This window comes from Lottia gigantea, assembly GCF_000327385.1.
Source record: "Lottia gigantea unplaced genomic scaffold LOTGIsca_9, whole genome shotgun sequence".
Classification (NCBI taxonomy): Eukaryota; Metazoa; Mollusca; class Gastropoda; family Lottiidae; genus Lottia; species Lottia gigantea.
In genome coordinates this window covers 2,495,316-2,513,222 of record NW_008710950.1, presented here as the reverse complement: position 1 = coordinate 2,513,222, position 17,907 = coordinate 2,495,316, and the positions used below count along the sequence as shown (strand labels likewise).

At 29.7% G+C, this 17,907-nt stretch overlaps 2 protein-coding genes across 2 annotated transcripts in view; one reads left to right on the top strand and one right to left on the bottom strand.

The window, feature by feature from the left end:
• Window positions 1-2,934: 2,934 nt before the first annotated feature.
• LOTGIDRAFT_229786 (hypothetical protein) lies at window positions 2,935-11,206 on the top strand (the record flags this gene model as incomplete). The annotated part of the gene is made up of 15 exons (XM_009068306.1): window positions 2,935-2,980; window positions 3,599-3,814; window positions 4,561-4,766; window positions 5,120-5,274; window positions 5,620-5,808; window positions 6,365-6,595; window positions 6,710-6,957; window positions 7,254-7,381; window positions 7,590-8,253; window positions 8,521-8,736; window positions 9,193-9,294; window positions 9,645-9,914; window positions 10,346-10,519; window positions 10,661-10,764; window positions 10,980-11,206. The coding sequence occupies 15 exons, from the start codon at window positions 2,935-2,937 to the stop codon at window positions 11,073-11,075; spliced, it is 3,045 nt and encodes a 1,014-aa protein (XP_009066554.1). The 3' UTR covers window positions 11,076-11,206.
• A 1,541-nt stretch (window positions 11,207-12,747) lies between these two features.
• The window catches only part of LOTGIDRAFT_184530 (hypothetical protein), a gene marked incomplete at its 5' end in the record, with an annotated part of 10,080 nt that continues 4,920 nt past the window's right edge, over window positions 12,748-17,907 (bottom strand). Inside the window, 4 exons of the mRNA XM_009068305.1 lie at window positions 12,748-12,922; window positions 13,427-13,553; window positions 13,995-14,094; window positions 14,386-14,500. Of these exons, the coding sequence (XP_009066553.1) occupies window positions 12,803-12,922; window positions 13,427-13,553; window positions 13,995-14,094; window positions 14,386-14,500 (462 nt within the window). The 3' untranslated portion in view covers window positions 12,748-12,802. The remainder of the gene's footprint in view (window positions 12,923-13,426; window positions 13,554-13,994; window positions 14,095-14,385; window positions 14,501-17,907) is intronic.

Genomic DNA, 17,907 nt, shown 5'->3' with positions numbered 1-17,907 from the left:
ATTCTATTTGAACAATAAAAGACATTTTGACATAAACTAGTGAAAGTATTTGACATATTTGCATTCAGATTATTTTAAAGTTGTAAAAAGATTTTTGTTTTTGTTTAGTCGGAAGATTAGAGCCCATCCAAGAAATAGTTTTATGTATTGAATTGAACTTACGTCAACTGGCAACACTAACATGCCTTTGGTAGTTATTTACTTAGATAAAAGTTGGCTTTGATAACTAGTGTAATCCTTAACCCCTGAAACAGAACAGAACTGTGTAATGTTAACAGTCAAGGTGGTTTTGGAATGGTTATTAGAACCAACTCAATAAATTAATGTTATGAAAATGGAACCCTTCATTTTGGCCTGGTGTTGAAAAAGGGCTCTTGAATACCATAGAACCCAGGAACAGTGAGAAACACAAAATTTCACGTTTTGGTTCCCCAATCTTCTCCCTTCAAGTATGAATTAAATGGGGCATTCCCAACACGTGATAAAATCTAAATAATATAGTGTATAGTGGAGGAATAGTTTAAAGAGTAAAAGTTTTGGTGTATTAATGTAGATGAGTAGTTATATGTAGATGTATGTAGAGAGTTAATTGATATAACAAGTTTAAGTTTGAAGTATAAACAGGGTAATATAGAGTGGTTTAAACTGATTTAGAAGGTTAAAGTAAGAGTGATTACATCCTCTGACTGTTGTGTATTATTTCTATATAATTATTGTATAATAAAACACTAGGTTATAACCTGTTATATTGTTACAATCAATAAAGTCAGAAATAATAATAATATGTTGATAAAAAAATGACTAGTACTGTAACAGGAAGCTACTAGCTGTTCTCAATTTAAAGGTTAAATATTATATTTTATAGTTACCCAATTCTTGACATATTTTATTAATTTAAACCACATGTTGTCCTCTACAAATATAAGTTAACATAGATATATTATCATTTTTTTACCTAAAATATATAATATATATAGTAAAGGCCAAGAGCAGTTCAACTGCTTGGTAAATTCTGGCATAGACATAATTCATAAGTAAAATTGTTTGATGCTGTGAGAACAGTTTGATTGTATTGACAGATATCAAATCGTTTTACTCACTATCACTTAAACAACTGTATGTTAGTGTACCCACTATGAACCAACTAATGTCTTCCATATTTTCTCATGATGTAAGTTATATTGTTTGATTCAGGGTGTAGAATAAGTACCCTTTATTGAAGCTGACCTTTTACATTTATCATGTTAGAAATTCATGCAATATTCAATAGTGCATTCTGAAGATTCAAATACAGAAAGCTTTAGGATAAATATATATATTTCTTTTTATTAAGATTTCAAACAAAGTTAATAACTTCTATTGCCAGATTTCTAATATCTTTAACACTTTACACATGAACACATTTCAAAATGATGCATAGTTTACTAATGCTGTGTTTTAGTGTTTATATGAGTGTGCTTTGATAATATAGGAAATAATAAATGGTATGTTTATAAAACAGTAAGAAAACATATGTTGATCATGTGTGATTTCTGTACAGACCTTACCTGTCTACCAATCTAACTATAGCTCTAGTATTTAACTAGTATAGATTCTAGATATTATTACCAAATGTTTTCTCTCTCATTTCTTCTCACCTCCCAACACATCTTGTAAACTAGACATAACACTTCCTCTCTTTCAGGTGTTTAAATACCATTCATATAATATCATTATTTATTCCATTCTGACGGTAAATATGAGTCAAGTACACACATACCAAACCAACCTCTCTAGTTTAAGGGCCAGAGGGTTTGGATGATTCATAATTGATTAGTTTTGAAAGATTTCTTAAATCCATTTTTTGGAACGAATAGGTTATCTATGCTTCTGTAGCTTTGGACTTTCTAAACGGCATTTATACTATTACACTTACATTTACACATGACTATTATACATTGACTTTTACACATTAACTTTTAACAATTGATTCTTTTAGTAATGACTATGCGATGCTTCCATTAAACTTTTGCTTGATTGCTAAATCATTGGTCCAATATATATAGTTTTCTGGTTGTTATTTTTTTATGTAAAAGATATTAGAGAAAGTCAATGATAGATTGCTGACATTTTAATTATTTATATTTGGTATACTTGATTGATTTCTGAATTTGAATTTTGAAATTACGTTATTATATTATTTATAGGAAAGTTTTTGACATCTTTATGATGACAGATACATGGTTGATTCATTTCTTTGCTTTATTCCACTCAATGTTCAATATATTGTATGATAAATAACTGAGCGGAAACCTTGTCAGGTTATGAGTTTATGATGTCTACAATGCAACATTAATGATATGGATATTAAACTTATGCGTGTTTTTGGCTGGAACAATGCATTTCTCTTGCTTCTGATTAAGTAATGATTCTTACAAAGATGAAGTTAACAACAGTACCTTCTTTTGGATATATTTTACTGCAGATTTAGTTTGTGTCGTGTGTCCATGTATCTTTTTGTGTCACATAAAGACAGATAACTCCATAATATTTTTATAATTCATCTTTAAAATAGTGATTATATAGATTACTATTAAACTTGAAGTCTGAAGATTAATTCACATTTATTTAAAAGGTTAACACTATTTTATATATTCAAAGCCAGTAGGTAAATCGTTCATATTTTTCTCAGAATGAACAAATGTTTTAACCTAAAATTGAGGTCAAACAGCTTAGACAGTGTATTTGTTGTTATTTGAATAGTTAAAGATGAGCTATTAACTATAGTAGCAGCTGTATTATTTCAATTATGTCAAGAGTATTGTGGTTTTATTTCAATATAAGTTCAAGCTTTAATTGTTTCTTTTTTTGATATCCTTAATCAAATCCTATATATAGATTGAAAGATATTAATTTACAATTAACATTCCTGTTAGCCTTGTGCATGAAATTTAAATGGAAAGTGAAGAGGGTTTAAAAGTTATTGGTAATATATCATATTGTATGTAATATTGTCAGTTTTGAGATGTAAAACTTGACCTGTTTTATTTTTCTATCACATACAAGCCATGTGTTTTATTTCTCTAGTATAAAATATAAAGAGGATATAATTATATAGTTGAATGATTTGATAACCTTTATGATAAAGCGGACAGTGTAAAGAAGATGTGTTATAAAAAATAAAGAGTTTGTGACAGTTAGATATTGAGTACTTTACAGAATGATATAGTCCTAAATGAGACAATTTAAATTATACTTCTTAAACAAGCTTGCATTCCAAATTCTTGAATACTTATCTAAAAGTGATAAAGGATATTATAAGGCAATTATTAAGGAATAATTACATACCCTGGTGTTTAGGGGTGGGGGATTTGGGGGAACTAATCAAATCATGTAATGCTTGACCTTTTTTTCGTTAACAGCGTCAAATTTTGGGATAACGATACCCATAGAGAGTTTCATAGATTTTTCTATCCCAAAATTGTTTACAGTTAGCATAAAACAGGTCCTACATGGTATGCTTTGATTGGTTAAAAATAACCTCATTTGAAAAAATTCATACTAGTATTGTATGATATGGGATATGTATGCCATTATTGTATTTTATTGTATATTTTAGGTCTGGTGCAAGGAAATAAGCCACCACCGTTAACTATGTTAAGTCCTGCTGGTTCTAAAGTTGCCAGAAATACAGCCACTGTTCCACCTTTAAACCAAGTATCACCAAGTAATGGATTAAACTCTGTAACAAGTAATTCGGCTTTGAATGCCACACGTACGTCGAGTTTTGCGGCCGCGCTGAGGAAATTGGCCTATCAGGCTAAAGATCCTGCCGGTATAATTATATAAATATCAAATTGTACTATTTACCTGTTGTATGGTGGCTTACTCCTAATTTGGTATAATTTGGTGCTTGTCAGTTGACAGTGTACTATTACTGACAGCTTTTTTTTTATTTTACATTATCAATTATGGCTTGTTTATTTTGATACACAAAATTTTGATGATTGAGATCTTTTTATCAATTTATCTTTTCTTAATTTGGAACAATTTACAAAATTCATTCAAACATATGTTTAATCAAAAGAAATATGGAATTTCTTCCCAAATTTTTAGTTTTTGTTGTTGTTTATTTGTCACTCCATATGAAATAGTTATTTCATCCCGATTGATTATAACATTTTTCTGCATTTAGCACCTAGCTTCAGCAAATATACCCTTATCATTTTACTACTTGTATGTTGTTGTGGTCTATGTATGCCTATTGGTCAACTCACACACAAACATTCAAAGTATTTCTTTGTTTTAATATGCAATTTGATATTTTCATTATTTGGTTTTTATAACTCATCTTTTGCTACCTATATTTATTAAAACTATTTCTTTATTTGAAACATATTTTTTTTTAAGCTTTTGATTTATTTAACTTCTTGTTTATTATAAAAAAAAAATAACAATTAATAATCTTAATTTAAAATTAATAAAATAGTATGCTAAATAATGATTCAGTCAATTTAAAGAGCTTTATTATACAATAATTTTGATTGATACGGTTGATATTTGACTGTTTGGTTATTTCAGATGAAGTTATAAAGCATTCTAGTCCAAATAGTAACAATAGTAGTCCAAGATCCAGTACACCAAAACGTGCTCCACCACCATTAGTGTATTCTAGTCAGTCTACAACATTAACATCACCACCAGTTGTTACTATAGCTCCTACACCATCACATCAACACTCCTCAACTACATCATTATCAGCTAATACTGATCATATTGCTAGACACGTAGGTTATAGTTTCATTTCATTCATATTAGTATCCCTGAATTCAACATGACATGATGAATAGTTTTATCAGGAAAGTCATCACTTTATATGCTGTTGATGTATATTGGTTAGTGGTTACATGGCTTAGCCAAAATTTTTAAAATTTGCTAGTGAATGCAATAAAAGCTACAGTTTTAGTGTGATTTTAAAAAAATGGTTTGCTTATCCATAGCGATAAGATCTTGTATGATATCAACTTAACTTTTTCAACAAATTATTGCCTTGTCCTTGCAAAAAGATTGACCTGAGTTATATAATGTATAACTTTTTGAGCCTCTGCTTGTTTTTATTTTATTGGAAATTATATTTCAGGGTTTAGATCGTATACCATCAGGTCACAGTTTATCATCAAGTTATGAATCAATAGCATTAAAACAGGAGCGTGAACAACGTCCTTTATCAGGCCATTCTAGAGATGATGACAGAAACAGTAAAGATGGGTTATCAATGGCTCATGCAGCTAGAATGTATGTTATTATTCAGATTTTCTTGTTAATCTTTATGAATTAAATATATAAAAAATCTGACCAAGGATTTTGGCTTCAAGTGTCTGCACATATTTGTTGGATTCTGAAACATATTGCATCCAAATGCAATGCACACTAACCTTAATGACAGTTGATAGTTTAATTACATACATACCTTGTGAATTTCCATCTGAATTCAAACAGGTCTTATTCAATATGACTGAATAATCTTCATGTCCGTGTAAATATCATTTTTTTGGTTTCGAATTGATTATTAATGTAAAATCATATTCATTATTCTTTTTTCATTTAGCAGAAATATATGTTATTCATTCTATTCCTCAGAACTCCACAATCAAGTACAAGTGGTGGATTAATGACTGGCAATAGAGATGATATTACACGTGGATTTCAACCTTACAGACATGGTGATGATATACGCCCACCTGTACCACCAGGATTTGGTATGGACCCAGCTTACGCAGCCTACCATTCAGCGTTATTAGCTTCACATTATTCACATCCAGCTTATAGGTAACTATCATAATACATAGGACTGTTATACTGTTTATTCTCTATTGAAACTATATGTGGGAAAAACGCTGGCATATATCAATCTGAATGATCTTGTCGAAAAAAAATCAGATGATCTTAAGAATATTGTTTCGCTTGTTCTGTTACCATTTTCACCACTTAAAAGATTGCATTAGGAAGACAACCTTTAACATTTCAAGGATGAAGTTTTCTTCAGATTAGAAAAATAGTTTATTCATTCTGCAATACCTGAATGAAAACCTCATGACTCAAAATTGAAGATATGATTAAGTTTGAAGAGCTTTCAAAGGAATCTGTAGTTAAATAAAATATCTATTATAAATAGTGGGATTTCATTTGATTTAGTACATTAAGCCTTGCACTTATGAGAGCACTGATGGCTGCTATCTGTGTTTCCGATATGGTGAGGAAAAAGAGTCACCTGCAGTGTATCTCTGTCTGATGATTATAATGAATTATTATAATATAGCATCTAATTTTACTTCAATACATAAAAAATCAGACTTATTATTTTAATATGATTGTTTTCTTTCAGATTAGAAGATCCATTGTTATTAGAAAGATATAGAATGATGCAACCATCTTTAATGATGCCTTTCTCTCACCCTGGAATGATGGCAGCAGCTGCTGCAGCAGGTCATCATGGTGTACATCCCCTGCTGGCTGGGGGTCGTTATCCCCCTGAATTATTACATCAGTATCCCTATATTTCACCTAGTGCTGCTCAATCTTTAGATCCCAGATCTCCAGCTCTCTCTGCTGAAAGGTAGGTTTAGTCTTCATTCTCACTCACTCACTGAATTCATTGCATTGGTAACTACTGCGTATATCATGTACTGTACGCAGCCAACATCCTTATTTTTTTATCTTCGTTAAATAGGGCTAGATTAGAAGAGGAAAGACAAAGAGAAATAGACAGAGAAAAAGAAAAAGATAGAGAAAAAGAAAGAGAAAAAGAAAAGTGGAGGGAAAAAGAGAGAGAGAAAGAAGCAACACAACGACTGAGAGAACGAGAAATTGAAAGAGAAAGAATGAAAATGGAACGCCAGGAACATGAAAGACATTATTTAGCTCAGAATTCTCACCACCAAAATGATATTAATCATAGAATAGACCATAGAGATGAAGGTACAATATTCTACTGAAAAATTAAATTTAGTTTGAAATTAAAATTATAGAATTATACTTTCAAGCACATGTTGCTATGTTTCGCTAAAAATGTTATTGACAGAAATTTCTGGTCTGATGTGAAATTTGATACATATTGGAAGAAAACTGACTGTGACTACATTAGCAAATGTAAAATTCCCATTGCATACCAACAGACAGCTGACATATCTATTGAATTTTGTAATCAATATAGAAATTAGCTGTGTTAACCCTTATACACTTTTATCAATAAATAAAATTTAATTTCATTACAGGTTCTAAACATGGTAGTATAACTCAAGGCACACCGCGTGATTCATATAATGATAAATATAAACAACAACAACGCCATGACCATCATATTAAACAACAATCATTATTAGATCATAGAAATCATCATAGAGTAAGTCATGTTTATTATTTAACTAGTTTTCTCTCAATCTTCAAAACTAATTAAAATTGAATTTCTTGCTTTTGATTCGAGCTTTTTTGATGTATTTTGTCCTATGACTTCTGCAATAAAATTCATTAAGTATATAATACAAAACACAAGACTCATACACAAGGATGAACATGTTTAAGTGACCTTTATCATATGGTTTATTACCTAGGAATATGGAAGAAATATGATGTCTGTTGAAGGACAAAGAAGATCTGATATTGAGTTGTCACGTGGACAACCACCACCATTAATTTCCCCTAAAGAACCAGGGGAATTAACTCATCATAGATCTGACACAGGACTTTTTAGACCTTTTGAAAAGGAGAGTCGTTCCAGTTATCCTTTAGAAATTCCTACTGTTCATAATCGCAAATTGGAGCATTCTGTTCAACCACTCAAAATACCACAAAGGGAGATAACACAGGACAAACACAAAAACTATTTGGGTGAACATGATCAAATGCGTAGCCTCCATGCAAATCATGACAGACGTGAAAACAATCACGATAATTATAGCCTTAAAAGACAGTATAATGATGTCAACAAAATGAAATCAAGTGAGGTATCTAATGAGTTAATGCCTAATAATAAAATAGTACATGTAGCTGTCAGTAAACTAGATAAAGAAGAAGCAAGATTACGTGAAGCCAGATTAAAGGGTACCTATCACAGTGATGATGATGAGGAAGATATGGATGATAGTGAGAAAGAAGAAGATAAAATTGAACGAATGATGTTGATACGTAATGGTCCACCAATGCCATTAGATAAATCAGTGAATAAATTAAAGTTTTTATCTAGTCTAGGTTTATTTACAATCAGAAGAAAGAAAGGTTGGTGTAGTATGTTTTCTTTGTTTCAAATCACCCACACTGCACTATGTTTATCATTAATATATTTTTTATATTCACTTATTTCTAAGACTTCTGCATTGACAAATCTCATGCCGAAATTTGCCTTTTTCCAAAAAATGTACCCAATTGAAACATTATCAATTCATGAATTTATTTTGTCAAGCTCATAAAACTATGAAGTTACAAAATAACAGTTTTAAATACAGAGACTCTCTAGCTGCATGTCATTTTCTTACCACCTTACAGATAAAGATTTTGAAAGGTATAGGAAGAGAAGGAAATACTTCAGGGAACAAAGTTTAAGTCCAATCATTGTTGAAGAAGACACAAAAAGCAAATCTGAGTCTTTAACCATTCCAAAACTAGATCCAGATATACTATGTAGTGAATTGGATTATCCTAATAAATGTAACTTTCTATCATCATTTAAACTACAACATTTAGAAAAAGAGGAGAGAAAAGGTGTGTTTTTCTATTATTTTATATTAATGGAAATCAGCCACATATCTTTTGTTTTCACACCATTTCTAGATTTTGGGTAAAAGATATTGAAAAAATTAATTTTGCACAATTTTCACTGTTTTTACTAACATAATATTTTATCATTTACAATTTTTATTGACAAGTGTTTGTTGAAGATATCAATTTGAAAACATCTCAAATTAGGAATTTGCTTATTATATTGAAGGACTCTACATTGCTTCCCAGTGTTTGACATTTATTTGGTCCTCTGCTTGATAAGCCTGTTTCCTTACATGTCCTAAGTTTATGGATTGCAAGTATGAACTACGTGCATCATTTAGACCTTAAGATCATATAGCTAAGTTCCAATATGGTCAAAAATAGGTTAAGAGTTTAATTATTTTAAGATTGCCTATATCTTGAATAGAAATAATGATATAATTTTTATAATAATAGAATTATGTTTAATACGTGAAGCTTGTCAGTTAGAAAAGAAAAGAAGATTAGGTGGAACTGATGTTAAAGATGAAAGATTATCAACTCAGTTGGATAAAAAAGGTAAGTTTTATTATGAGCTAAAAAAAATTTTGTAATTGATTGTATTACCTACTACACAAAATTTTTTTCAAATAAAACAGATAATATGTGAGAAAATAACTGTCCTAGATCACAGTCTTATTAGATACGTATGATATTTAACCCTTCTTATTGATTGTTCAAAACAATAAGCAATTTTGTTGTCAAAGAAAAAACATAGTCCAAAGCACTTTAAGGAGATTGGTTTGGTTTGGTTTCTTTTCTGTGAATAATTGAACGGATTGTAGGCAACGTCCATTTTGAAATGAGTCATGATTGATATTAATATAAGTAGAATAGTAAATACTGTTTAATACTATTATATTTTATAGGTATAAAAAGAAAGAGAGTAGAAGATAACAATAATACTGACCTATTAAATACTGAACCTATTCAATTAACATTAGCTCAATTACAACAACGTCATCAACAACAAACAAAACTCAATAATTTACATAATAAGATGTCAGATAATAGATCCACTGTGATATTTCCTACTGAATCTTGTGATCGAGGTAAAATATTAAGTCGAGAATTTGCTGAACAGTTTCATGAATCAGTATTACAGACTACTAGAGAGAAGGAACTACAGTCTAGATTGGGTAGGTGTTATAGTTCAAATTCTGCTCTTATAATTCTCTTAGTTTCCACAATAACATCAATTAGGGTATGAAATGAAAATTAGGCTAAACTTGCGTTCAGTTTTTTGTTAGCTGTTATATTTAATAATGCCACTTCAGTTAGAGCCTAAAGACAGGCCTGTTTAACATTATTTTGACGAATTTTCAAGAAACCAGTTTTTAGACCCTAACTGAAGTGGCCATAACGAAAATAAAAGCTATTAAAAACGGACTGAAAGTTTGATCTAATTTTGATTAGACTGACACCTCCATTTAATTCAATCATTTCATATTATCCAATAACTGCTTTGAAGTATTAGATTTAAGTTAAGCAACCTTTGCCATAAGTAAACTTTGACTTTTGAAACAAAAAAAAAGTCATTTGGATTTATTGTCTTTGTTTATTTCTATAGGCAATTCTCGTCATGATGGTACAAATCTATCATCTGATAAAACATCACCATCTAAACATCATGTATCAAGTGATGGGATTGGTTGTAGTAGTTTATCGGACCAATCAGAAACTAGTTCATTTAGATGGCCTGGTATAACAGCTGTAATGGAAGCATATCAAAGACATTCAGAAGGTATGACACTTTTATGTTCGCTTGATGATTGTAGATGCCGATTTCTGATGAAGATGTGACATCTCCAGAATTTGGCAATTTTAATTTAGTTAAACAAGTTCTTTCCCTCTCCAAATTGATGTTTTTCTTGGTATTTTATAGAACAAAAATCAGAACATGGTATTTTGAGTGAACGTTGTAAAAAGTTACAGAGTGAAAATAGAGATTTAAATAAAAAAGCTGAAGCATTAAGTAAAGCAATGGCAGTAAGTATTTTTATTTCTTTATTTGCACTAATGCATTTTCATGTATCACCTAAATATCAAATCAAGTAAAAGACCATTACTGTTGCATGTGATTCTACATGTTACCATACAGTATTAGATATTTAGTGTAGAGAGTCTAATGGTTTACCTACTGGAGGTCTACAAGCTAGAGTAATAAAATGTATTAGAAATTATTTATTATTTTATAATTGTAGATGTTATTAGAACAACAGAAACATTTTGAAGAAGAAAGAAATCGTAATCAAGCTGCAATAGAAAAATTAACCAAGCCTTTAAGACAGTTAAGATGATAAACCTGTGGTTTTATGTGTTGTGTATTTTTGGTGCATAATGTGCTTTAAACTATGAATATAAAAACCTAGAAATTTGCAGGAGAAAATGATGTGGATTCAATCACCAGATTTATATGTTCATATGGTTAGATACGTTGTATCTATGGTTGTATGATATTACAATGAATGTCAATTTTCTAGGTTTAAAATATTGTTATTTCTTGTCTCATTTATTGTTTTTTCTTTTTCTTATTTGTTTTTACTGAATACAATTTTATTGAATGAATATGACTGCCAAGCAGAATAAATCCTAAGTGTCTTGATTGATAAAATTATTGAACTTGAGGTGTAAGAAGTTCTATTCCCCCTCGTGATAATAAATAAAATAATCAAATGTTTTACCATTTTCTATATTTATATCTGTTCAGAGAACAGTATCATTGTATGAAAAACAATGTAAGCTTTGTACAGATGATAAAATTAAATCATCAATTTCCCATTGTAAGATGTTTTAGGAGCTTATCAGGCACAGGTTCACAAAGTCTTTAAAGTGAAGAGTTAAAAAACCATTTTTCTGACTGAAAAACCATTTTTGAAATAATCAAAACTTTTTGAATTTTGGAGGAGTAAAAAAAAAAGGCTTAATTCTGTGAATGAATCAATTTCGAGAACTTCTGTGGAAACAATATGAAGTGATTCTTATATAGGAATAACAAGATTATAGATTGTGTTTTGAATTTTATGTACAATAAATTTTGTGAATTCTACAAAATTCCCTCCTAAAATAAAACTTTTTAAAAATGCAACAGGATCTGAATGTCAGAGAAAAAGAGTTTCTATGTTGTTGCATTAAGTTCAGCTATTGAATAGCGTATTATCTTACCTCTACATTTTCTACTGTATTTATATCAATTTTATTGTTTAGGCGAATTGTAAAAACTTGCTTTTATATATATTATATCTACCTAAAATAAATTATGTTATTTATTGTACTATGTCAACCCCCTTTTTCATGACCTGTTTTTTACAGTCCATCTTACAATTTCACAATATAAACATGTTTTTGAGGCAGCACTTGTTTGTATTTATTGATATTGGCTTCATTCTCAAGAATTCTTATTATTGATTAAGTTTCAAATTGGTATTAATTTCATGCAATATTTATAAATTTATTTGTAACTTCTGAAATAGATTTTAATCATTCATTATTGAAATAGCAAGATAACAAAATGCATCCCTTTACATTTTTTTGAAGGATTAAAATGCTTTTAAAGATTGAAATCTTTTATATGAGCTACTGTGAAATTTTGTCTTTATTGTCTCCCTTTGTAGATAGTAGTTCACATTCCTTCAATATTTAAAAACCAGAATAAAATTCTGAATCAATTTTTGTTTATTTTTAATTTTGAATAATAATAATGTATTTGATACTGGTATATAAGATTTAGCATGTAGTGATAATGGTTCTGGTTCTTTTGTAAAGCATAACTTATTGGGTATTTGCAATAGGAACATCAAACACACTTAGTTTTGGAATTGCTAGTTGTCTGCTTGAAAATTGGACCATACCTTTCATGCTTTAAATACAACATTCATCATACTCCTGTGTAGACCTTTTACTTAAAGGGTATGCATTTCGCTACTTTCGTTCAGCTTAGTATTAAAAAAAAACATGACATTTATTATTAATATTTTTATAAAATCTATGCACAATTTACATACAATATGTACACAATCTTACATTTCTAATCTTGTGTCGCTTTTATTCCACCACTGACATTACTGCGCAGTAAATGCAGTTGATCAAGTGAAAGTGTTAAGAATGATCGTACTGTATTAATTTCCATCAATGTTAAATGGTTCAACTGAAAAAGAATAAAGATGTGATAACATATTTAAGGTATCCATGAAGAGCAAAACATGGATTGGAATAAACTACTGTATATTTGCAAAAATAATGTGCACTACTTCTTACCCACCAGTAAATCTGGATATATCTCTGATTGATATGTATCTTGTTCAGATGAAACAAATCAAGAAGTTTGCATAATGCATACACCAAAATAAATGGTAATCATTCTAAATTAAAATCATACATAAAATCATCTAAATGTCACTTGGAAGTAGGGCTGGGCAATCACAATAAATACCAATATAGGAATTTATATCATTAATAATATTGCTTGTTTAAAAATATCGAAATATCCCACATCCTGATATCAACTTGAACCAATATCAACCAGCCCTACTTGGAAGCATCAATGATCAGGAGAGGAGTTTGATTCACAATAGTTTGAGCAATTTCCAAAAGACAACTTCATTAAAATAAGTAATTAGTAATATAATATGATCTTGAATCCAACAATTACCTTAGCATGAGTTGCATCACTTTTAATAAAGGTATCGATACTGCTTCTTAATTTTGATATTCTTAAATCCCAGATGTCTTTTATTAATGTTCTTACATCATCAGCTCGAGGAATGTCTGCAGTTGCACTGTTAAAAAAAAGATTTATCAACATTTACATATAGTGGATCACTTTGGTATTCAGATGGTGATACAAAAAACTTCTACCAAACTTTATGAAAATCTGTTGAAAATTCAAGGAATTCCAAAATGTAAATAGTTCTTACTTGAATCACAACTCTACATACTAAGATAAACAAAGCCACACATTGCAGGATATATACCCACAGTTTATGTTTATTAAAACACATACTAGGTTTAACAATTCAATTAAATATTTCAGATTCTTCAGAATTCACAAGAAATATGAACTGAATGCAGCTTTACATCCTACCCTTCTACACCTATTTAGGTTAATGAAAACATTAGAGACCAGTAGATGTTAAACACACTTTATTGTAATGTGGTTCAAATTTCCACTAAACGCCCTTTTTTAAATGTAAATATTAATTTTATGGAAGTATATTTACCACTTCAAAAGTACTTGGGTAACCTCCATATAATATTTACTTGGCATTGGAGTAAAAAATTTGGAATCGGTTTCTTCTTGTTTCTTATCCTCCAACTTTTCTGTAATACATAATAAATTTTTCATTCATTCTTCAAATTTACAAATTATGCTGAAACCAACACCTTTAATTTAATGCAACCTGCCTATCAATTAAAGTACAAGCTTAAACCTATTCTGTTATTCTAATAAAGGAGATATTCCATGATTTTCACAACCATTAATTAGAACAAACTCATGTCAAAAATGTTTGGATACATTGAAGAACAGATACAATAATGAAATATTTTCACTGTGAAAAGAACAGATATATATAGATATTAATAAAGTTTATTTAGTTCCATCCAACTTACCTACATCCATCCATTCTGGTGGAACTATTCTACATTTATGTCTCTGTTTAAGATTAACTGCCATCCATAGTGGAATATCCACAGGTAATCCTGGACTGAATGGACCAATATCACCCTAAATATTAAAAAATAATAATTTACAAAGTAATAGTATAAATACATAGACAATGACAGTCTGGACTTTTTAAAATATATCGCAGATGACAGGCATTCATTATCAAGAAACTTTGGATTTTGTTTTATTCTGATCACAGATAATTACTCTCCTGCCAATGTAAGCTTGGAATGGACTTATTCTGTCAGGTCATTAATATGCAAAATAAAGTTTCAATCAAATGGCAATTATCTTAGAATGTTTTCACGTCCATAGAAATATAAGATTTCATGATTTTAACCAAAAAAAATTTTCAAACGGCAATTTTGGCCTTTTCCAGGGACCATTTAGGGGCTGTTTAGACCAAAGTTGGGACCATTTCGGGTGAGTGCCAAGTTGACTATAACCCAATGACATTCCACAAATTAAGACTTATGTATTGTAATTAATACACACAATGCCCTATACAGCTATGTTATTAATATCCTTTAATGACATAATAAAACACAAATATAGATAAATAAGAAAATCTTATGGATAGATACTTCTAGAATATAAGATACGGTAAATTTATTCAGTATTAAAGCCAACTGACTCATAGATACATCACTATAGTGTACAAATATAATAATTAACAAGTAGTAAATAAACAAATACAAATAAACACAATATTATAAAGTATCAATACAATAAATGATATTATAAAGTATCAATACAATAAATGATATTATAAACTATCAATACAATAAATGATATAAACTATCAATAGAATAAATGATATAAACTATCAATACAATAAATGATATTATAAACTATCAATACAATAAATGATATTATAAACTATCAATACAATAAATGATATAAACTATCAATACAATAAATGATATAAACTATCAATACAATAAATGATATTATAAACTATCAATACAATAATAACTAGAACCGTTATAACGGTACCGAAGCAGTGCGCATCCAACCTGATACATCGATAAAAGGTTGTATTTTAAAGTCACAATGGGATTTCTTACCGTAAAGAAAAGCATGTAAACGTTCAATAGTAGAAAAAATCATTTCGGTGGTGAAAAGACGCATGAATTTGGTACCATTCGGTACTAAAAGGTGTTAACATTCGGTAGTAAAAAGTCGAATTTTCAAATAGCTGTAAAGTTAAAAGTTAAATTCTCACAACAAAAATGAAAATATTTTTGGAAAGGTACAATAATTTGTGTTTCGGCCAAGAGGTAAACAGAGGTCAAATAAAAGAGAATATAAGCCTTAAAAGTGTTGAAAATTGCTGTTTTGGGACGTTTGTAAAAGCGAAAATATAAGTCGACATCAAAGATAAAAGTATGAATGGACATCGTAGGTCAATAACCTTTGACCTTCTAAAGACCAAGATTATGCATGTAAATGGTCAAAATATCAAAATTTTATAAATTGTAAATCCTATTCCCTTTTTTAAAGTAAAAGGCCTAAACAAAATGTAACTCTATCAGATATTGTCCCAAATAGTGCTTTAATTTTTTGTAAAATTTCGATGGTGAAAAATGCAAACTTTTCGAGTTATAACAATTTGAATTATTTATGGTAAAGGTAAAAGTAACCCGGATTTGCCACGCCCACTGCATAAATTTTGTGTTGTCTGTAATAATGTGTACAATGTCAAATAATGTTCAAAATTTCAAGTGTTTACAATCATTAGATCATGAGATATTCGTAGTTAAAAGTTTTTTTAAAGGCAATGGTGACTGAGGTGGATTATAGAAACCGTTAAAATTACGCAAAGTTACTATAGAAGTCAATACAAAATTTTCAAATTCAATTTTAATCAAAATACCAAGTGTTATATATCATTTGAAAGAATAGATTGCGTGTAATAAGGACAAAAGATAAATTTTCGCTTATGTAAATTAGGTCACGTGATAGACCTTTTTTTAAAGTTAAAAATCGAGATTTTCAATTGGCTGTAGAACCGGAAGTTAACGGAGCACGACAAAAGTGAAAATATTATCGGATATATCTCGTAATGGGCAACAACCTTTGTTCAGGTCAAAAGGTCAACAAAGGTTAAATAAAAGTAATATGAGCCTTTGAAGTTTCGAAAATTGCTGTTTTCGGATGTCTGTAAAACCGGAAGTATATGTTGCACATCAAAAATCAAAGTAAGAATGGTCATCTTAGATCAATGACCTTTGACCATGCAAAGGTCAAGATCATTTACGTTAAAGTTCAAAAATAAAAATTTTTAAAATTGTTAAACCTGTTCCCTTTTTTAAAGTAAAGAATGCAAACAACTGTAATCTTATCACAAATTGTCCTAAGCGGTGATCTACTTTCATGCAAAATTTCTAGGATGACAATTGCAAACTTTGCGAGTTATGACAATTGCAAATATTTCAGGTAAAGGTAAATGCCCACCGGATGTGCCACGCCTACCTCAAAAATTTTAATTTGTCTGTGATGATGTGTACATTGTTAAATAATGTTCAAAATTTCAAGTCTTTACAATCATTAGATCATGAGATATTCGTAGTTTAACTTTTTTTTAGGGCAACGGAGACTGTCGGTAAATTATAGACACCATGATTTTACGCACAGTTACTATAGAAGTCAGTACAAAATTTTCGATTTTTAATATCAAGTGTGATATATCACCAAAAAGGAGATTTTATGCACTCAAAGAATATATAAGAATTTTTGTCGTATGTTAATTAGGTCATGTGACAGAGCTCTTCAAAGTTAAAAATCGTGATTTTCCAATGGCTGTAGAACCGGAAGTTAACGATGCACAACAAAAGTGAGGATATCAACGGATATATCTCGTAAGGGGCAACAACTTTTGTACAGGTCACAAGGTCACCAAAGGTCAAAGTCACTAGATATGAGCCTTAATATTTTTGACAATTACTGAAAACATAAAACCGGAAATAAAAAAAATACGAATCCAAAATTCAAAAATCGGCTTCCTTAGTTTTGTTAAAATCGATTGCAGATTCTTTAGACAGCAAAATCACACAAATCAGATTTACCCCTGAAGCTTAATATCGATTTTTACAAAAATTGGTCACATCAAGATGGCGTCAACATGTTACTTCCGGTTCAAATTTTTTCATTCCAAAATTGTTATAGGGATAATTTTAACTAATTTCAAAAAGAAGTTGAAATTTCAAGTTTAGAGGCGAATGACGTCAAAACCGGAAGTGATATCGAAATTTTGAAAATAGATTTTTGTCAGGAATCAAAATGCTTATCTACTATTAAATTTTTAGATCGATTGAAATAAATAATGCGCATGCGCACAACAAAAATTCAATATTTCCATCAAATTTAGAATTGGATTATTCACATACATACCAAGTTTTATGAAAATCGGATAGTAAATAAGAAAGTTGGCAATGCGCATGCACACTACACAAATTCGAAAATCC